General features: G+C 53.7%; 1 protein-coding gene across 1 annotated transcript in view; it reads right to left on the bottom strand.

Annotated features, from left to right (window-relative positions):
• Positions 1–21,851, bottom strand: part of Kif21b (kinesin family member 21B) — a 43,624-nt gene that overhangs the window by 7,471 nt on the left and 14,302 nt on the right. Inside the window, exons 4-27 of the mRNA XM_076872818.1 lie at positions 20,233–20,382; positions 19,998–20,132; positions 19,544–19,711; positions 19,087–19,202; positions 18,363–18,558; positions 16,934–17,123; positions 16,108–16,171; positions 15,785–16,003; positions 15,285–15,366; positions 14,785–14,902; positions 13,797–13,988; positions 12,149–12,348; positions 8,910–9,017; positions 8,311–8,379; positions 7,680–7,912; positions 7,366–7,513; positions 6,942–7,136; positions 6,744–6,845; positions 5,101–5,266; positions 4,880–4,931; positions 4,648–4,705; positions 3,647–3,852; positions 3,495–3,569; positions 1,610–1,723 (exon numbers count right to left, since the gene is read on the bottom strand). Coding sequence (XP_076728933.1) covers positions 1,610–1,723; positions 3,495–3,569; positions 3,647–3,852; positions 4,648–4,705; positions 4,880–4,931; positions 5,101–5,266; positions 6,744–6,845; positions 6,942–7,136; positions 7,366–7,513; positions 7,680–7,912; positions 8,311–8,379; positions 8,910–9,017; positions 12,149–12,348; positions 13,797–13,988; positions 14,785–14,902; positions 15,285–15,366; positions 15,785–16,003; positions 16,108–16,171; positions 16,934–17,123; positions 18,363–18,558; positions 19,087–19,202; positions 19,544–19,711; positions 19,998–20,132; positions 20,233–20,382 — 3,356 coding nt within the window. The remainder of the gene's footprint in view (positions 1–1,609; positions 1,724–3,494; positions 3,570–3,646; positions 3,853–4,647; positions 4,706–4,879; positions 4,932–5,100; positions 5,267–6,743; positions 6,846–6,941; positions 7,137–7,365; positions 7,514–7,679; positions 7,913–8,310; positions 8,380–8,909; positions 9,018–12,148; positions 12,349–13,796; positions 13,989–14,784; positions 14,903–15,284; positions 15,367–15,784; positions 16,004–16,107; positions 16,172–16,933; positions 17,124–18,362; positions 18,559–19,086; positions 19,203–19,543; positions 19,712–19,997; positions 20,133–20,232; positions 20,383–21,851) is intronic.

The following is a 21,851-nucleotide window of genomic DNA, read 5'->3' as shown; positions in this document are numbered from 1 at the left end:
GGGGAGAGAGGAAAACACACACAGGAATGGCAGAGGTGGCGGCAGCAGCGGCAGGAAGGTCAGGGGGCGGTTATTCTCTTGGAGGGGGTGAGAGAGGCAGAGGAGGAGGGCCTTCAGGGAGAGCAGGGAAGGAGGCAGGGATAGGCTGGCCTGGGAGCCGAGGCTCCCCCAGGAGCGGGCCACCAGAGAGTCCCTCAGCTTGCCGGGTGGGAGTGAGGGGGGGCCACAGGAGACGGGAGGCCAGTTTCCCACTTGGGGAAGTGGTTCCCGGCTCTTCGCTGGTTCCAAACTCTCTGGCTGCCTCACTGCACAAGCTGGGGACACCTGTCCCACCTCCGTGATCCTGTACCCACCAGGGCCAGAGGAAGCCATGGTTGCTCCCACCCTTCCTTGGAGCTAGCTTCTTCCAGCAACTCCTCAGGACTCACTCACATTTACAAAGCCCACTGTCCCCAGGGAGCCAAGTGGGACCATGCCGAGAGGACGGCTTTATATCACACACGGATCCCAAGACTGGAACCACTGGATTGAACCAAGGCCCCCAAAAGACCACCACACCAGGAGGGTCAGCGTCCCATCCCAGCTCTTGCAAAACAGGGCCAGTCCAGATGGCCATAATGGCACATAGGAGGGGTGCTCCTGATGGGGGAGGGCCAGCAACTCCCACAACAGTAGCCCAAGCTGAGGCAGGTTTGGGGAAGGAAGGTGCACGGGGGTACTAAGTCTGAACCCCAGAGTCAGCACTCAGGGAGCAGCATTTTGGCCCAGGAAGGAGTGTTTCTGCAGGGAGCGGGACAGGGTCGACATCACGATCGAGGATAAGCATTTTCTAACGTGGGGTCCCCTGAGAGACATGATATCATTGTCCCTTGCAGTAGAGAAGCTTTTAGGGAGCCTAGAGAGGAACACAGGGACAATGGGGCTCTCCCTGTTAGGGGTGCCAGGCTGGTGAGAATTAAAAGTTCCAGCTTGGACCCCATTTAGTCACTTTCTAGGACTGGGCCCCCTTCCTCCTACATGAAACAGGGAAGACGGTTCTCGGGGCTGATTGACAGTTCCAATGAATCACGGATGGGAGAGCCAGCAGTAAAGCAAGGTGAGCGCCTTCTGGATGCAGGGATTGCGGTTAACACACATTACACTACGAGCAATTAGTGCTACAATAGGAGCTGTGAGGACGCGTGAGCCGAGCCCTTCTTGTGAAGGTAACTCAAGGTCGTGTCTGCGGTCAGTTAGGGTACTGGTTGAAGCTGAAGGAAGGGACTTCAGAGAAAAGCAAAGAATCAGCTGAGGCAGATGGAAAGGGCAGTTCTGGGGAGCCCTCTGGTGTGCCAGCCCCACACGGCCAGCCCCTCCTCACTGCCCCAGCCCCCATCCCAGTGGCTTCCTTCCTGCCCTCTCCTGAGGTCCAGCATGCTCGGGGAAGGGAAGGGCCTATAGTCAGTACAGAAAGGATGGGGAGTGTCAGGGCCTCCTGGCTCAGAGAGGCCCAAACCTTAGGCATGGGGTCTGCCCGGCTCTTTCTGCCTGTCTCCAGCAAGGCCCAGCCCTCAGGCTCCCTGCTCCTCCTCTGTGCCCTCCCTGTCTTGCCCCTGAGCCCTGCTCTTACTTGTCCAGTGCTGACCCCTGGCTCTGATTACTGGTGAGACGAGAGAAGACGTTGCGGTCATTGCGGGGCCGGGTGGGAGGGGAAGATGGAGGCGTGAATCCCACATCTGTGGACCTGGTGAGCAGGGACAGAGAGCGGCAACTGTGAGTGACCACCCCTGCCCACAGGCCACCCCCAGAGCTGGGTTTCCACCTTGTCTCAGAGCTTAGTCCCTACCCAGGTTCCTAGGTACTACTCTTCAAAATCCATTATCCTGGGACTTTCAGTGCAGTGAGAAAATTTGTCACTTAAAGATTCATGTTCCCAGCTGAGCTTGTTTCAGCTCTGACACTGGAACAAGTGTCCCGTTCATCTTCTATTTAGATCCATGGAATTTTTTTTTAAACATTTTTGTGTATTTTGATGATGATTTCAATTTTTAAAATGGTCCCCAAGCATAGTACCAAAGTGCTGTCTGATATTCCTAAGCTGTAAGCAGGCTGGGAAGTGCCTCATGGTTTAAAAATCTGTGGGTGCTGTGCTTGTGAGCGCAATGCTAATTGTCAGCAAGGTATATTAACTAAGGTGTCTTGAAGTAGAAACACACGTAGAATAAGGTAATGTGCTGCTTGGCCACCGAAAATGTCATGAGCAGAGGCTCGCAGAAACCGTACCCTCCATCTCCCTGGGGACCAGTGGCTCCTTACTCACACAGCGCTCACTTCGACTTCACAGGACATAATAAACACCATGAATGATGGCAGCTGACCATCCAAGGGAGACCAGGACGTCATTGCACAGCCCATTCCAGAACCCCAGGATCCCTCTTCTTGGGAAATTGTCATTGGGTTCTGCCTGGATCTTTTCCCAAGGACCCACGGCCATGAAACAGGGCTCTTTGGAGAGCCATCGTGACTTTCCCCTAAATCCTGACTGCCCTTAAAAATGTTCTCTCAGTTCAGAGATAAAGTGACAGGTTGTGAAGCCTCAAGTGCACAGACCATTCCCTACCAAGGCCACTTTGCAAGTCCCTGACGGGGGCTTCTGCAAAGGCTTTGGAGAAGGGAAAGCTGGGACCTTGAGTAGGTCCCCCTTCTGCCTCCCACCAAAACAGATAGCAAAAGGTCAAGGTGAGCCAGCTTTCCCACTATTTAGTCATGTGACCTGGGGAAGGCCACCAAACTTCTGAAAAGAAGTATGCAAACAGAAGACCCCAATAGTCTTTCTGAAATCTCAGAAGCTCTAGAGGGCGTGGCCCATGTGCATCTGAGCAGCTGGAGGCTCCTCTGCTGGTCTGTAGCTCTCTGGTTTTTCTTTTAATTTCTAGACTCCTCTCATAACAGGAGGTCTTAAAAAGAGTCAAAGCTCAGGCCTGGGGTTGTGGCTCAGTGGTAGAACACTTGCCCAGCATGCATGAGGCACTGGGTTCAATTCCCAGCACCACATTAAAACAAACAAACAAACACTAAATAAACAATAAAAGTAAAATATTGGGAAAAAAACACTAAATAAACAATAAAGGTAAAATATTGGAAAAAAATAAAGGCAAAATATTGGGGAAAAAAAAAGAGTCAAAGCTCCCAAGGACCCAGAGTCATGAAACAGGGCTGAAGCAAATCAGGACCATGACAAATCTAAGCTACTACAAAGCCACCTATGTTGAGTGCACATCAGCACGCATTTTAACTATTTGGCTTGGCTACCCAGGTGCCTTATGGAGATGACATATCCCAAGCCCACACCTGATGGGATACGGGGACCATGGGTGAAGCTGAATGACTCAGTCCAGCCAGCCCAGATTGGAAAGCACACATGATAATCTACAGAGTGGAATTCCACAGCCATTCACACACCCAACCACTAGACTGGCAGTGAATCTGGAGCTGATTCTAGAAGGGGTTCTCACCTGATGGGCTGCCCCCGGTCATAGGACTTCCTCCGGGTCAGAGGGGACGTCTCTGTGCCTCGAGACTGCCGGGGGCTGGAACAGAGGGTCCAGTCAGGCCCAGACCCAACTCCCTGCCCACCCTGACCCACATCCCTGGCTCCCCTCCTTACAAAGTACTGCCCCGGGTGGGCAGGCTGACAGTGCGCGAGACCTTGTCTCGATAGTAGGGATCACGGATGGAGAAGCCCACCCCATCTTCTTTGATCTCAACAAGGGAGGCCAAGGACTTGGTGATGTTCTTGGTGGAGATGTCCAGTGGGGGCCCCAGGCACTCAGCTGACACAGCCTTCATTTGGGCAGACAGCTTGGGCTCTCCCTAGGAAGGAAAGAATCGGATGGACCAATTTGCCCAAACAGGATGGCACAGGAAAGGGAAGTTGGGGGAAATCCTTAGCGTGGAAATGGTGCAGCTTTGGCCTAAGAGCCGATGGAAGGACCCAGACAGACGTCACTCAGATACCGTCTTCTGTGTTCCACAGCTAAACTCTCCAGGTGTCTGGAGAATCCAGGGCAACTGAAATTGTTTTGTTGCTCTTTATTAAACTATACAAACCACAGAATGCCCAGACTGACTTCCTGCTGGATACCAGCTTATCACTTTACCCCCAAAATATGCATAAAATTCACAGTTTCTTGTCTGTTATTTTTTTTCCCTTTTTTCTTTAAAAGTCTTGGGTCTTGTTTCAGTCTAACAACTGATACCTGATGTTAGGTAGACTCCCTCACTGTTGATTCCTACACTGTTGAATCAACCATCTGCAGGTAAAATAACTAGACATCTAGGGTTAGGATTTGGCTCAGACCATGGTGAGGCTCTTGGTGAGGAAGGGAGAAGTTTTTGAAAATGGGGCCTCTGGACGTGGTGATGTCACTAGGCAGAATGGAAACAGGACAGCTGTGGCTCTGGTCACTTTTTCTACCTTCCACCTATCTCAAAAAGGATGGACTAGACATACCCCAATTCTAGGCTAGATTCTTCTTGGCACCTCTATTCCAGCTGGGGGCAATATTAGGACATGGACAGGGTGAGCCAAAGTCATAGTAAGATAGGGTCCAGGCTATGGGAGGCTGGCCCTAATGTACCTACTGCATGACTTCCAGTGGGGCTCACCTTGAACTTGAAATCATCATGGCTGGTGGAGCCTTTCATGGTGAATGACTGGGAGAAGCTGAGGAAGAAGCAGAGAGTTTAGGATCCTAATATCCTATTCTCTTGGCTCTCTGGGACTTAGACCTGTAGGTCTCAAAGAGCCCCCAAACTCAGGCTTAGCCCTGGGACCCTGGGCAACTCCTTCTCTGAGCCCCAGGTGTGCTGGGCTCTCTCTCCCAGGTGGGAAACTCACCTCCCCTCAGAGAATTCTGAGACTTCCTCGTCTGTGCTGGCATAGCCATTCTCTGTGGGAGGAAGGGAGGGTGGAGAGACCCCATCAGTGTGGGGAAGGAGGGGAAAGGAAGGAGGGCCTCCCTTCCTCCTGAATCTCTCCCGCGGGGATAAGACCAGGGCTTCTGGGGGAATTCTGGGGAAGCGAGGGCCTCCCCAGAGGTAAAGCCCACCTATACACACCCTGCTGTACATTGTAGATGAGGGCCTGCAGTTCGGGGTGCGCCTCGGCCTTCTCACGCAGGGCATCCAGGAGCAGGTGGTTCTGGGAGGAGCCTGCCATGTCTGTCTGCTTCAGCCGTCCCTCCAGCAGCCGGATCTGGGCCTCCTTCTGTGCCACTTGCAGCCCCTGATGGCGGGAAGCAAGGCCTGGAATTAGCCATCCTGGCTTTGGGGGATGCCCCGACCCTTAGCACCCATGTACACAGCTTGGTGGAGGTCACCTTAGGATACACCCTGTTATGAGCTAACTTGTGTCCCCCCAAATTCACAGGCAGAAGTCCCCTCATTACTTCAGAATATGTTTGGAGACAAGGCCTTTAAAGAGGTAGACAGCGTAATATGAGAACATAGGGTGGGCCCTAATCCAAAGGGACTGGTCTCCTTTTAAAAAGAGATTAGGGGAGCTAGGTGCAGTGGGGTATGCCTGTAATCTCAGCTACTCGATAGGCTGAGTCAGGAGGATTGCAAGTCCAAGACCAGCTTGGACAATTCAGTGGGACCCTGAATTTATCAAAATAAAAAATAAAAAGGGCTGGGGATGGGCTGGGGTTGTGGCTCAGTGGTAGAGCGCTTGCCTAACATGTGTGAGGCACTGGGTTCGATTCTCAGCACCACATATCAATAAATGAATAAAATAAAGGTCCATCAACATCTAAAAACTATTTTAAAAATGAAAAGAAAAAAGTCTGGGGATGCGTCTCAGTGGTAGAGCACCCCTGGGTTCAGTCCCCAGTAGAAAATGTCCGCGTGCGCGCGCGCACACACACACACACACACACACACACACACACAAAGAGAGAGAGAGAGAATGATTGCAGATATAAACAGGGAAGACTGAAAACACAGGGAGGAGAAGACTGCTATCTATAATCACAGAGAAGAGGCTTCACTTTGACTTTGAACCTCCTAGCCGACAAAACTGGAAGACATTAAATCACTGCTGCTTAAGCCTCCCAGTTTGTGGCACTTTGTTACAGCAGCCCTAGCACACTCAAGCAGTCCCCTAGACACAAAGCAGAGCCAAGAGGAGTCACTGGGGATAGGGTGAGGAGTCACGGAGGGCAAAGTCTCCCGCCCTCTTCTGAGTCATACTGCATGTACACCAGGTGGTGTCTGTTCCCAAGATTCAAATCCCAAGAGGGAAGAGAAGAGAGGAGCCCAGAAACCCCAAGGGATGCCTAATGTTCTGGGATAAACCCTGCTGGGCAGAATGTGGTCTGTCTGTCTGGCTCCTGCTTCTCCACCCCAATGTACACACACTTCTCCCTCTACCTCCAACACACTCAAGCCCAGCTTTGCTGTGGATGGGCCTGGGCCAGACACCCAGGGTCACCTTTAATTGGGGCCCTGCTGCATGCCAGGTGCCATGCCAGGCCCTATACAGGCATTGTCTTGTTAAAGGCATGAAACAAGCTACAAGCCTGGTATTGTCATCACCCCAGTTTTATAGCTGCAGAATCCTAGGCTGGGAGGCCAGGAGGCTTGCCTTGGCCTGTGAGTGACGCAAATGAGGAGGAGTCAGGCCTGTGGGCTGCACTACTAGGTTATGTCACGGTGGCGCCTGTGCCTGCCAGGACCCCTGAACAGGTCAGCAGCAGACTCACCTTGTCAATGGACGCCTTGAGGAAGTTGTCCAGCAGGAGGCGGGCTTCGGCCAGGGAGCAGGAGCTGATGACCACCGAGGTATCCGTGGAGTCCAGCTCCTCCTGGGACCAGGAGACAGAGACCCTCATCAGCTGGGGCTGCCCCTGCCCACCCATCTCTCCCACCTCTTCCCCCAGCCAATCCCGTCCTATAGCTACCTTGGTCTCCTCCAGCTGCATGATGGTGGCCTGGCAGTCGGTGATGCTGTCATTGATGTAGTCGATGTTGGCTGCCAGCACCTCAATCTCCTCGGCCAGCTCCTGCAGCCCCTTCTCCTCCTCCGGGCTCTCCGCCTGCAGCCGCTCACGTTTCCTCCGCAGCGCCTCCTGCAGGAGGAACAGCTCCTCCCTTTTCTGGGGGGATGATGATGGAGGACCATCAGGGTCTCAGGGGTCTGCCCTGTCCTGCCCACAGCTCCCACCCCAGGTCTCCAGCCCATGAGGGGTCCTAGCACCTCTGGATTCCAGAGCAGGCACCAGGAGCAGAGAGAGGGGGCTGGGAAAGGTCTGAGGAGCCAGAGACATCAGGGTGACAGGGGATAAGTGCAGAGTGGGAAGGGCAGGAGGCGGGAGGCAGGCCCACCTTGATGAGCCTCTCCATGTCAGCTTCCAGGTTGACAATGGTCATTCTCTGCATGACAATATCAATGATCCTCCGTTCCAGGGACTGCCACTTGAGTCTTGCAGCCTTACTGAAGCTCTGGCTGGCCCCCTTCTTCTGGAACTTCTTTCTGGGAGGCAGAGGCAACAGGGGATTGGGTGTGACTCCTCTTAACCTCCGCAGCTCCACTGAGCCCCCATCAGCAGCTGACAGCCCTGGGGACTAGAGCACTGCCCTCACTCTGATCCTACCCCTGTATTTCCACCTCTGGGCAGGGCATCACCAGTCCACCTCACCTGGCCGGGCGGGTACCATTGACGGTGTTGGCAGGATGGTCACCCAGGAAGTGGTTGATCTTGCGGTTCCACTGGCGCACAATGCTGGAGACAGAGCGGGCCCCCGACTCGGCCTCAGATGAGGTGGTGCTGGCCGACACCTCTGCTCCCGAGTCCAGCATGGGTGGCTTCAGCCCTGCACGCCCTGCCACCCGCTCCGACATGGGTTTGGCCAGGCGCCTCAATGCAGAAACCTGGAGGCAAGAAAGGGGGGCCCAGTGAGCAGGGTGAACTAGAGCTACACAGCATGGGGGTAGAGACCACTCTGTGTTAGCCCAGGGTCACAGAAGGGCCAAGAGGGCTGCCTGATGCGAAATGAACATAAGATCTGCCACTTTTTTCCCCTTTCTTTCTTTTTTAAGCGGTCGGCTCAAGTATTTGGGAGAGCCTGCAGCCTGCCCTCTAGACTCAGCCCTCCCATTGAGAAAGCGCTGCCTGACAATTCCGCCTGATTGATTGTGTTTGCTGAATGGAGCAGGGAGACACAGGGCCACAGGCAGGCTGGCTCCCCTCTTTCTCCCCAAAGGAGAGCAACACGAGGGCCATGTAGCAAGGACAGGACCTTGTGCTGGGCCAGTCCAAGAGCACCTACCTCCTGGGTTTTCCTCCTCAGGACCATTTCCTGCTGCCGCTTCTGGGATTCCAAGGCCCGGATTTGAAACTGTGGGTCAGAGAGGAGGGGCAGGGTCCACGCTCAGACACAGAGACCCTTTCTGCCCAGACTGGGCTGGGGATGAGCTGGCCAGATCTGCAGCCAGAAGCCTGGATTTTTCTCACGTTGGGTGAATCTCATGCAGCAAAAATGTTGATAAAATGATCCCCAGAGTAGAGTTCCCTTCGCTGTAGGTTGAACTAAAGACCCCTTGGCCTCATCTCCCACTCTGGGGGAGGAATCTGGGATTAGGGAGCTCAGCCTTGCTGGACTTCTCTGCTGCATGTTTCTGGTTTGCTGGTGACCCTGAGCAAGTTCCTGACCCTCTCTGGGGCTCAAGCCTTCCCTTGGAATACGTGGGGCCAGGCTAGAGGCCCATGGTGGTCCTGCCTTCTGACAGGCTGTGTTCTACTTCAAGCATGACTGTTACGGCTTAGGGCAGCAGGAATTGGAGCCTGCTTGACTGGGAGGGGTGGCCAGGTGCACAGGGAAGCTGGGAGTTGAGGCCAAAGTCTCCTGGAGTCTCCAGGGTCTCTCACCTCCTGCCGACGCTGCTCCTTCTTGAGCTGAGCGATCTCCCGGTTCCTCTTGGTCTCCACCAGCCGGCGGCGCTGCTGCTCCTCCCGCATCTGCTTCATCAGGGCCACCTGGTTCAGGCAGGGCAGAGGCAGTGGTGAAGGTGGGGCTTGGAAAGGAGTGGCCCACGTGCTCCAGGGAGTGGCTGGCTCCGAGGATGTTGAGTAGAGGTGACAGCCTGTCACACAGTACCAGCTCAGTGTTCAAGGGTCTGGGGCGAGGGTCTGCCCCCTAAACCCTCCATGGAGGTTGGTACAACCCGGGCAACCTGCTAGAAGGAGTGGCCTTACAGCCAGCCTCGCAGTGCAGGGACTCCCAATCTGCAAGGTGCAACTTGTCCCCTGCCCAAAGCCACCATCCTGGACCATTCTAGGTCAGCCAAGGTTGCTGGAGGCAGGTAATCCTCTCTCCATCTGACAGCCTGAGCTGTGAAAGTCGGGGCTGGATCCCAGGGTCAGGCTCATAATGACAGCAATAAAATTCACCATTATTTACTAAGAACCAGCATTACCGTTCCTGTTCAATAAATAAGGAAATGAGCGTCTGGGAGATGAGTGACAAATCCAGGAGGTCTTCCTACAGCCCCAGGCAGGGCACCACAACAGTTCAAGGATAGGGACCAAGTATAGAGTGCCTGGAACCCAGAGTTCTCCGATGTCTAGCCAAAGGCACAGAATCACCATTAGTATGGCTGGAGATGACCCAATGTGTTGGGAGACCACTGTCCTGGGGACCTGCATCATCTGCCTGCCCTTTCTGGGCCCCTAACACAGGAGTGCAATGAGCACAGTACTTCCCACAGCTTCCAGGTAGTGGTGGCAGGAGAATCACCATGGGGGCTGGTCCTGGCTCTGCCACAGAGGCCTCAGACATCACAGGAAAGTCACCAACCTGTCCTGCCTGAGGACAGGTAGGACAGGAAAAGGCATAAGAAGGTAGGAGAGATTCCAAGGCAGCCAGCGCTATCAGGGTTGGCTTCTCCCTGGCAGGGAAGGCTCTGAAGGGGTGTCTATAGAGCAGAGGTGGGCTTGTTGTTACAGGGTCTTTGGGGTCTAGAATGAGTGTTCTTCCAAAGGACTGAGATTGGGAAGACGAAGTCGAAGCCTCAGCTAACAATGGGCCTAAAAACTCTAGCACACTGCGAGCTGAGGCTCCTGGGGAGGAAACATGTCTTCCTGGACGAAGGTCCATCCAGCACATCACATGCGTGGTGGAGCCCCATGGTGGCCACACCAAAGTGATGGTCTCAGAATGGGTGAGCGCATCCCAGGTACACGACGGTGCTGCAAGGGGCCTCAGTTCCTGGGAGAGCCTTGCTCTTAAGTCCTAAAGTACATGGCAGTGTGTCCTCTCCTAGGGGACCCTGCAGCTGCAGGTCCTACTCTATGCAGTCCTGTGACTCACTGGGACCTGCAGCTGGAAGGTGGTGGGAAGGGTCTAAGCCACTGGCTTTCATGGCATCTGGTCAGAATCCTTGCTGCTGCTTTTTCTGTCCTTCCAACAGAAAACCTGAGCCCCTGGGCTGTAGGAGTGCCCCTGGGACGATTCTAAGCCATTCTTTTCCACTTCTATCCCTGGGCTCATAGAAGCACAGGCAGGTGGTCAGAGCTGGGCCTCAGCAATCCCGTGACTGAAACACACATAAATGTATGTGGATCCTTCTATCTTTCACACATGCCCTGGGCATCAGTTATTTTTCCAGACTTCAGAGCCCTAAGAGAATGTTCCCTCCTCACGAGACGGTCTCGAGAATCAGGCCCAGCTGAAATGGGAGCTGGCCGGGAGAGGCTGGGCCTGAAGGGGAATGAGCCAGGAATCCCCAGGGACACAGAATGAGGATGAAGAGAAAAACACCCAGAACTGCTCTGGAGTTGCTACCGAAGGCCAGGCCACGGGTGTGTGCCACTCCACCTGAGGATGCAAAGACCCACCCGGCCCTCCCTCTGCACCACCAGAGGGCGCCCAGGACTGGGGGAATCTGCGGGCACTTCAATGTCATTAGCATTTTGTCCACAAGGTGGATGCACAGAAGTAGAAGAGGAGAGTGGGGTCCCTGGGGACCAGCCCAGGTCAAAAAGGTCTAAGCACAGCAAGGCAGGGCCTTCTCTAATCTGGTCTGGTCAGGCTGATGGAGCTCCTGGACCTGTGGCCTAGGCTTGGGGACAAAGCCTGCGCAGGGGAGGTGGCTGATCTATGACAGCAAGAGGTCCGCCTTTTCTAAGAATCTATTCCAGCTATCCCTGCATTTAGGCCACTTGCCTCTGCATAGTGGTCAGCACTAATGAGTCAGTGGTGAGGACAGTTACTGGTGGCTCCTAGAAATGTAGACACCTGTCCTATTGGTCCCTCGCACTGGAGAACGCCCCTTTCCTGTGTATCTGCTCCCCAGGCCAGCTGTTGGGGCTGCCATCAGTAGTGCTAGGATTCACTAGGGATCCAGCCTAGGGCTGTGGAGAGGGAGGGGACACCAGAGCCTGAGGGTCAGGGCAGGAAGGTTCAGAGGGGGGGACATAAAGGGACCATGGATCTTTGATCTCCAGGCAGGAGCCAGACAGACTTGGAGGCATAAGACTTGAGCCCCAAACCAGGACCTCAGGGAAAGACCCCAGGCCCCAGAGACTCTGAGCCATAGCAAAGTGGGAGGAGGTATTGTGTCACCTGAACACACACCAGCTAGTGAGGCTGAGGACTCCCAGCATCCCAGCACTGACTCTTTGTAGCTTTCTCTGAGCCTCAATTCCCCATAGAGTGGGAATAATAATAGAATCGCTTCATAAGGTTCTCCTAAGGGCCACACAGGGCATGCATGTATGACTAGCGAAGGGCCTGGCCCCAGAAAACCTGCCAGCAACATAATTATCACTGGGATTCAAGGCAAAGGTTACAACAAATAAGAGTCTTGTATGTGCCCTGTGCAGGCAGGAATAACTGCAGTGCTGCTACCCACTAAAAGGGGGCAGCACTGAGCAGGGCGCCTGGGTGTGTTCCCCCAAGCACTGCACCATCCAGGTTGCTGCATCCTGAACCAAGCAATTAGCTAAGAGGACAATGTGCGTGGCCCGGACTGGGTTAAACCAGGTAGTGATAAGTGTTGGGGGGAAAAATCCGCACTTGACAGCAACGATTATTTTTAACATGGAAAGTAGATTTGAAGGTGTGGCACCGTCCCATCTAGGCCTAGTCCTAATACCCTTGGCCCTACCTTGGCCTTCTTCATCTCGGCCACCTCAGCCTGCAGCTTCTTCAGCTCCCTCTCATAGCGCGATTGGTTCTTGAGCAGCCGGGCATGCTCCTTCTGCGCGGCCTGCAGTTTCTGCAGGTCTCGGTTCATCTCCCGCAGTCTCTTCTCATAATCCGCCTTGATCTTGTTGGCCTTCTCCTCTGTGTAGCACTCCATGGTGCCTGAGAGCAGCAAGAGGCAGCCCTCAGCTCTGTGTGTTCCCGCTGAAGGTGGGCTCATCAACAGGGGAGGCAGGACGCTTGAGTTCTAGTCTCACTGAGGGACGCTGGGCACGAAGTCTCGCAACAAGGGAATGGGGCTATGGATGCCCAAGGCCCCTTCCTGCTCTAACTTTCTGTTGGAATGTGAGATCTCATCTTGAGACCTGAGGCCCTGATCCTGCTGCAGTCCACTCATGTGTGCTTGGTTCTGACCCATGATAACTGTGAGAGAAAGGAGGTGGGACTAAGGGGAAGGGGAAGAGTCAGCAAGAGAAGATAGTGACATGAGCTAGAGCAGAAGGACTAAATTGGTTCCCTTCCCTAGATGCTCCCTCCTGAACTGCCAACAGACATCTCAAACTGAACAGGTACAAAACCAAGTCCCAGTTTCCACCTCTCACTCCAGCTCAGAGGCATCCTTGGTTCCCCTCTCCCTCAAGTCCCCCACTCTAAGCACTGACAGAGCCTTTGGCTCGACCTTCAAAACATATCCAGAATCTTCCCATGTCTCACCACCTCCTGTCCGTCTTTTCTGGATCTTTATCACAATTTTCTAAATGGTCTCCACCCTCCATTTTTGTTCTCCTACACAACAGCCACAGTGAAGTTTTAAAAATACTTTTAAATTTCACATCATGTGCTTCTCTCAAAACTCGACACTGCCTCGTTTGCAGAGTAGAAGGCAACTTCCTTCCCACAATGGGCATGACCTGCTCAGGGCTTTGGCATATTTGGTTCACTCTGTTGCAAGGCCCTTAACATCGCTCGTTCGGCTGTAGCACTACCTCATCTCCTTCCTGCCTCTGCTCAGTCACCTTCCCCAGGTAGTCTCCCATGACCAACCTAGTTCCAAGTGTCCCCCATCTTCCTTCCTTCCTGTATGTTTTAAAATATCCCTGATGACCATCTGTCATTTTAGAGATCACACTTATTTTGTTCACGTCTGTCTCTCTCAGCTAGAGCGTGCATTCCATAAGAGCAGGGGTTTTGCTCACGTCAACATCTCTAGAATCTAGGATAATGTCTGCTCCATAAGACACATCCAGCAAAGGCTTGCTGAATAAGACAAAGGAATGAATACATGAATAATGAACTGAACTGGAAGAAGAAGAGAGTAAGGAGACAGAAGTCAGAAGGTGGCTTATAGACAGGCGCCAGGAACTGAATGCCGGAGAAAAGGCCAGGAAGTGTCCTGCCTAGGTACATGAAGAAATAAAAAGGATTAAAAGATCCTAATATATGAGATGTTAGTTTTAAAAAGGTGAATTTAAAACTTGGCAGAGGACCTGGGTGTGACATAAAACTTTCAACTGTGGCCCAAAGAAGCCAGCTGCTGTAGGGTGTGCTTTTGACAGGGGAGGGGCTCAGGGGAAAGCGGGGGTTGGCGGGGTGGGGAGTTCCGGCCTCACTGAGGTTCTGCAGCACCCGGTCCCGCTCTAGCTGGGTGTCTCGGATCTTGTTCTGCAGCAGGATCAGCTTCTCCTCGTACTGGTGCTTGAGCGTCTGCAGGCGCCGCTGGCTGTTCTCCAGCTCATCAATCAGCTTCTGCTTGATCTCGATCTCACATGTCAGGTCAGCCAGGTCCGCCTGGAAGTTCACCTCTGCAGGGTCGGTGCAGAGCCAGGCTCAGACTGGCAACAGGGTAAGGGCCAGGTGGGGAGCGCAGTCTAGGGAGGGGGTGTTTCCTCGTGTCAGCCATGACCAGAGGAAGGTGAAATGGTAAATCCAAAGAGGGCACAGTGCTGCCAAATATGGTAACACATTTAAAGAGCAGCCCCCAAAGGCACGCCTGGCCTCCAAAGCTGGGAGCGGGTCTAGACATCCTTCCCACTGCTTTCGGCTCCAGAGGCCAACATCCACCTGTCATAGAAACATGGGACCCTGCTTGGGTGGAGGAGGGTGAAATGACTGAATGCACCTTGCAGAGCCATGGGCCAGAAATGGCAGCAAGACAGAGCTAAAGGGGCAGGTGCCCCACTTAGGGGAATGGGCTTTGGCACTAGCCAGGCTTACATTCAATGCACTGCTCTGCCTGGACCAAACTGGGGAGAGTATGGACCTCTCTGAGCATGCTCCATGGTGACGCAGGGGAAAATAGCACCTATGCATGGGGTAGCAGTGAGGACTGGAAGAAGCCAGCATGTGAAATGCTGAGCTAATCACAGAGGCTGGCACATGGTAAGCGCTCAGTATTTGCATCATTATTATTACGGTTCTTGTTCTTGAATTCACAGCTGGGAGTTCTGAGCCTTGGACAACGACTATCTCAGAGAACTCAAGCAAGCCCGATCCCACCCCAGGGGCATCTGAACCTTCTCTGGGCCCATTGCTGACAGGAAGCCCCACCCTGGGCACTGGCCACAGTGTCTCGTGTCCCCCAGCCCGGGCCCCCCGCACCCTTCTCCTCGGGGTCTGAGTCTGAGTCCACCAGGCTCTCCTCGCTGCCCGAGTCCTCGTCTTCATCCTCACGCCCTTCCTCCTCCTCACAGCCACTCTCGTCTCGATCTTCCTCCTCCTGGGCACCAGGCGCAATTAGGGCTGTGCCTGGCCTCCAGGAGGGGAGCCCAGAAGCTGAGGCCAGGCCAGATCCAATACCTCAGCTGTGTCAGGAGGGCTGGGGTCGGCCACACCCTCCCTTGGGAAGACTACCCCCTCCCCCAGTAGCCTGGGCACAGCCTCTCTGGAGGAGCCTCCATCCAGCCTCCTCTGGGATGAGGAGGAGGCCTGAGTGATGCAGGTCACCATGGCAACCAGCCAGAGCTAATAGGAAGTGCAAGGATCGATGAAGGGCACTCACCCCACTCCACCCTTTGGAAGGTGCTGATGGGGACCCCCAACCCCAGCAGGGACACAGGAGTAAACATGTGACCAGGAGGGGTGGGGGTGGGGGTCCTCACCTCCTCAGCCTCATTCTCGTCTGTCTCCTCACTGTTTTCCTGTTGGAGTTTTGCCCTCTTTTTGAAGGCTTCCTTCTCTGGACTGCTTGTGGAGTGAAGGGGAGCCCAGATTAGGGGGACTAACCCTGGCTTGAGCATGCAGGCGAGGAGGGTGGAGGGTGGGATAAGGAAAGCTTCCAGCCAGGAGGCACAGGGATAGGGCTGACTTCCTGCTCTCCTAAAAACCCAGTTGCTCTTTTTTGTCCTGCCCAGAATTAGCCTTGTGGGGTGGGGGGGGGGGAAGTACAGCATTGGAGGTGGTGGCGGCGGGGTCTCTGCCCAAAAGGCAGAGCAAATTTGCTCCATGAATTCCTACACAATAATGGGGGAGCTCCTGGGGATGGGGTGTAGTGGGGCAGTGGTGGTCCCTCCTGAACACAGGGGGGTCCATGTTCTTCTGGAAGGGTCCATTTGCAATTTCCCACCTCAGGGCTCTCAGGGAGGAGGCAGCCTTTGCTTACCTCTTCCTCCGCTGCCTGACCTCCTTCTTCTTCAGTCGCTCCAGGTCCTGCTTGGCCCTGCGGATCACCTCAGAGGCATCCTCCATGGAGCTGGCTGGGCTGGCCCCAAAGGCCGGACCGGCTGGGGATGCTCCCAGGGAATAGGGGCTCCGAGCCGAAGCCCTTGAGAGGCTGCGGCGGAGGGACTCATTCATGGCCTCACTCTCCAGGAGCTTTGTCCTGCATGGAAAGAGCAAGGCGGTGGGGCCAGGTGAGATGTCATCACCCTGATCTTGGTCTGGCCAAGGCCTCCTGCCTGCTCACACCTTCAGGGGCTCACTCACCGTAGCTCCTCAATTTCCCGGATATAGTTCTGGATCAGAGCACCGATGGCCTCGTTGCCGTCACCTGGAGGGCGGAAGGCAGAAGGGACATGCAATAAAGAAGGTGAGTGTCAGCAAGGACCTTCCCCTCTAAGACCAGTGACCTTGTATCTGTGCTTCCAATAGGGAGTGCACATGGACCTTCTCCATAAAGGAATCTCTAGCCACGTGTACACGTGCACAGACAGGAAGCACTGTTGTAAGAGGCAGAAAGTGGAAACCAGCTAAATGCCCATCAGAAAAGGGCTGTTTGTTACAAATGATTCATCATCACCTACAGAAAACCACGTAGTAGTTTTTAAAAAATTAGGCTGGTTTTAATATATAGAGATTTATAAAACAAAATGCTAAATGAAAAGGGAAAGTCATAAGAATAATATAAATGATCTCCAATATAGAAGTATATATTCATACACACATGAATATATTCAAACATACTTATACTTGAAACAGATGCTGAGAAAGGTGTGGGAAAATATATACTAAGTTGCTCCAGAAGGTTCCTTCAGAGAAGCAGAAAGGACATGGTGGAATCTCAGAGAGGTTGGTGAGGGCACTTTAACCTTTAGCTTCATATACTGATACAACACTTGCCTGTTTAAGAAGGATGTGTACACGTATTACTTTATTGTACAGAATTGTTTTAAAAGTGGTTAAAAAGTGTGTGAATGGATCGACCTGTGCACTGGCTGGCCGGCCTGCTCTGCCTAACATCCTGGGATGGGAATGGAGAGGGAAGGGTCCACCACATTGGTGCTCCAGCTGGCCTGAGTGCACCCTGCCTTACCAGCTTTGGCCAGAAGCAGGTTGGCCTCCTGGCTCATGAGATGGGTGACACGGCTGTTGATGGCATCAATGGCTTCCTGCATGGCCTTCACCCGCAGCCGCAGTGCCCCGTTCTCCTTCTGCAGCATGGCATTCTCCCGGAACAGGTCACTATAGCCCTCGGCTCCATCCTCCCCAATCACCCGCTTGCCCTGGGAAAGGGCACAGGCAGGGAGCAGTCAGGTACCAAATCTCACAGGGAAGTGGCAACAATGCTCTTCTCTCCGCCAGGTCCCCTGGCCTTTTGTAGGACATGGCAGCACTGCAGGGTCCCCTACCCCTGGTTTCCTAAAATACAGCTCCCATCTCCCAATGCTCAAAACCCCAAATATCCAAATTCTAGAACCAGCCATTCAAGGCCTCCCACTGTCTTAGCTTGACCTACCTTTCTGCCACTCATGTTTCTACCTCCACAAATGCTACTCCAGGGGACAAAACCCTACCCGGGCCAGGCAGTTGTCATAACTGAGGGACTCAATTTGGGTATAAGGTAACAAGGAGTTGTGGAGACTGGAGTTAAAACTCAGAGACGTGGCTGGGGATATAGCTCAGTTGGTAGAGTGCTTGCCTCGGGTGCACAAGGCCCTGGGTTCAATCCCCAGCACCAAAAAAAAAAAAAAAAAAACTCAGAGACGTGATCTAAAAGAGGCAGCCACCATGCATTCCAGCGAACTTTTAGCCATATGTAGATAGAACTTGAAATTTTTCCAGAAAAGCTAAAACTCCCTGATTTTCAGAAAGGTTGATGACTAAGCAGTCTTTTAAAACATGTGCAAGTCAAACCAAAATCCATTCGTGTGCCAGATTGAGGCCATGGCCATGGCCACCAGTTGGTGACTTCAAGCACAGTTATTGAGTTATATGGAATTACATACTTCCTTCAAAGCAACCATTTTCTTTACTTTTGCTCCTACCTAGAATGCCTACTTGCTTCCTCTTTGTCCTCCAATATCTATATCAAAGCCCTCCTCTATGGGGCCTTCCCTGACTACCCAGCAAGCAAGACCAACTTTCTCTCCTGTCCCCCTGCAGCACAGTGGGTGACTGTGGTCTCCACTGTCAACTTATCTATCGAAGCACAGCATTCTCACCTGTTCCAACACAGCATGTTCAGTGCACATAAAAACACCCTGGACAGTGTCTGCCCTGGGCAGGATATCTATGCAAGGACTTTGCATTCTAAAGCCTAGAGGGCTCAGGCTGCTGAAGTCACCTGGGTAATTTCCTAACACTGAGCCCCAGGCCCGGCACACAGCAATGCTCAGGAGGCACAAGGAGTGGAAGGGCAGGTGATGGGGAGGTGGCAGGCATGCTGAGGAACCACAGGGCAGGTGCAGAGCCGGGCACCGGCTTCATCAGGAGTGCTGGGCAGAGCCCAGGAGCCTGCTCACCGCCTTATACTCCATCAACTCCATCTGCAGGCGAGCGATCTCAGCCCGCAGTGCGCTGATCTGCTGGCTCGTCTTGTCCTGGTTCACCACCACCTTGTTCTTGATGTTGCGGGCCCGGTTGGCGTATTTGAGTGTGTTGAGTGTCTCCATGAAGTCCCGATCTGAGGGGCTCACGCAGGCAATCATGATGGTCTGGCTGAGGGTGCAGTCAGGCCAGGGTGAGAGTGAGGGGTGCGGACGCTCTGCCCCCACCTGACGCCCCACTACTTTAATGCCTGAAGGACCTGGGCATTTGGAAGGGCAGGAGCTGGGATGCAGGTCTCTGGACCACCTGGCCTAAAGTTTCCCCTGCCGGAGGGTAACCCAGTGAAGGGAGCTAGCCAGGTGGGAAAGGTGGTGGTGCCTAATTGCCAGAGTCCTCTGATTAGTGATAAGGATGTGCCATAGCCCCTGCATTTTTCTAGCATTTTCTGTCTGTTCTTTCCTTTGGGATGAATGACTTCCCTGAGGAATATCTCTCCCTGTTGTGCAGATGAGGAAACTGAGTCTGAGCATAACTGGCCAAAGGTCATGGAGCACTTCGAGGTCCCTGCCTAATCTTCAGCCTCGGATGGGAAGGCCTCTTCATCCACAGGGCCATCATGCATCCAACCTTCACCTGGGTGTTCTCCAAAAACCTCTCTGCCTCCCCAACCCCTTCACAGGGATGTTGGTCATCAGATACCTGTTGCCCCCCAGAGAGTCCTGGAGGAGCCGAGTGAGCTTGGAGTCCCTGTAGGGCACGTGCACCACCTTCTTGCTCTGGTCCCCCAGGGCGCTGATCACATTGCCCAAGGCCAGCTGCAGGAGACAGACCCTGTGCTCAGGAGTCACTCAGGGAGGGAGAGGCAGGCACAACACAGTCCCAAGCCATCTGTACCAGCCTTGCTGGCCCTAGCAGCCCACAGACCCCTGTATGGGTTTATAGGCAGATGTGATAGATTGGTGAAATCTGGGCATTGGGGTAGGGGTGAGGCCTGAGAGTGAAGGCCCCAAGAACTAGAAATAGAGCTAGGTGTGCCCTGCCCAATAGCTGGCAAGAAGCCCCAGGAAGCCTGTGCAGCATTGGAGTCATAGAGCCTTAGGAGGGTCTGAGCCAGAGCTGAGCTAGCTGCCGGGGCTGGGGACCTCCATGTACCTACCAGGCCACAGTTGATGGAGATGCCCTCCTTGGCCCGCTCACCCGTGGCCCCTGTCCGCTTCAGCCTCTCAGAGCCAGCCAGGTCCACAAAGTGAAACTTGGCTGTGAGTGTCTCGTATTCATTCGTAGGAGCTGTGCCCTCAGGAAGCCCTGTCACCGCCTCGTTCACCTGTAGCAGAAGACAGCCTCTGATTTGCCAGCCCTCGCCCACCTGAGACAGCAAACACAGTATGTGCACACGCCTGATTCTCATTCATTGCTCACAACTCGATATAGGTCTCATTACCCCCCTGTATAGAAGAGGTCATTGAAGCTCAAGAAAAAAAAAAGAAAAATCGACAAGTTGCAGGGCAAGCCCTAACTCTGGTTTGCTAGCTTGGGTCCAGGGCTACTCGTGTTGTCCTCCCTCAACACCCTCACAGCAAGAAGCTCCTGGGCCCCAGAGGGCTCCTCACCAGATCGGGCTGGGCACACACCCGCATCTGGCACAGGTGGATGGTGAAGATGGCGTGGGAGCGCGAGCTCTGTACATTCATCTGGGTGCTGGCCGTGGTACGGGACAGGGCGCCCTGCTTCAGGCACTGGATCAGCTGGGGACAGATGCAGAGGTGAGTCTCAAGAGTCTGTGCTACCAGCCTCTGGCCTTTCAGGATGTCCTGTGCCTGCCCTGTACATCCTGCGGATGCTCACCTCCTCCTGGGAGTTGATGAGGCGAGACGTGACGCCTGTGGTATAGATGCCACCACTGGCATCCTCGTGGATCTTGATGTTGGACCTGCGGTGGCGAGCGTCAGGGTCACGAGTGCTATCAAACAGGTCAAGGATCTCCTCGTTGTAGAGCTGTGCCAGGAGGGAACAGGGCTGGGTTCATAGGGCACACAGCGCAGGGCCCCCGGGGGGCTTCTCCTGTTTCTAAACCACCTTTATTTTGCAGAAGTGGAAACTGAGGCTCTGGAAGTTAACTTATCTAACCCTGGTCCCTTTTGGGTTCTGAATTCTAGGATCTTTCTCCTGGACAGGGGAAGGAGGGCAGCTGGGCCCTGGGCAGACCTACCCTGAGGTTGTACATGGTTCCTCAACTTTGAGGAACCAGTATCCAGCAGCTCTCAGTCCCAGTAGGTAGCTAAGGACTTAAAGGGACAAAGGGATGTGGATCCTAGAGAAAAAACTTGACATGACTTGGGCAGATCTTATTGCAATACTGGACAGGAAAAGAGGGGATGGGATGATTCCAGATGAGGGAAGGAAGAGGCAGAGCTCAGAGACCTCCAGGGACCATTCCCTGATCCCCATGGTCCCTGGCGGTTGACATAATGACAACCTCCCAGTGAGGGGAGGAAGGTGGCGGCTATGTGCCTTGCCCCATGCTCAGGAGGGAAACAGATCATGGAGAAAGGGTGACTGGGGCCCAGCCTTCTGGGGAGCCTAATGTGGGGAGGTGGCCACCCATTTCAGATGGTAGCCCAGGAGACTCCTGTGATTGGAATCAGGAGCAAGGAAACTTCCACTGACAGTCTGGAGTGGTCTACAGGCAGGGAGCTGGGACTGGGAGCGGGAAAGAGATGGGGGAGAATCCAGTGGGGCAAGAGGGAGGGGGACTGCAGACCTCAGACATCTGAGGCACTGAGGGCCTTAAAGGGACAGAAATATCTCATAGGAAGGGGAAGAGGAAACAGAAGGAGAGATGGTAAAGAGGGGGCACTCTAGTGTCTGTCTATATTGGGACAGACACACTGCATCATTTAACCCCTTGTGGTTCACCCCTTGGCATAGATTTTATAGAAAATAGCCTACTTTTGTGGATCCCCATGGCAACGGGATGGAGAAAGGAAGAAAACAAAGAGATGTGAGAGAAAAGCTAATAGCAATACCCAAGCAGCAGGATATACATGCATGCGTGTGCACACACATACACACATGTGCACACACACAGAGGCAGGCAGTTCATCAGAAACAAAGGTCTAGAAAAACAAATAAAAATTCCCATGCCTAAAATATAGGGTCCCCCTAAGAAATCAGGAAAGCAGTAGCCATGTGTACCCAGGAGGGAGTGACTGTTCTGATGGGTAGGAGCTGGAGCATGGGAAAGTGTGGGCAGGGCTGAGGTCACATATTTCCCTCAAAGGACAACCAGAGTACAATTGCAACACCAGGGTTTTGGGGTGAGAGCCCAGGGTACCTCTAAAACCAGCAAACACCACAAGGTTGGGCTCCTTGGCTTGAATATTTAAATGCTGAGGATCTGAGAGGCCCAACCATATGTCCCAGAGAAACCTGGTCAGGCTCTTGGTGGAGATCATTTCTGCCTT

Source organism: Callospermophilus lateralis, chromosome 13 (genome assembly GCF_048772815.1).
Source record: "Callospermophilus lateralis isolate mCalLat2 chromosome 13, mCalLat2.hap1, whole genome shotgun sequence".
In the NCBI taxonomy this organism is placed as follows: Eukaryota; Metazoa; Chordata; class Mammalia; order Rodentia; family Sciuridae; genus Callospermophilus; species Callospermophilus lateralis.
The sequence above is the reverse complement of the archived record's forward strand: the minus strand, read 5'-3'. Positions and strand labels throughout refer to the sequence as shown.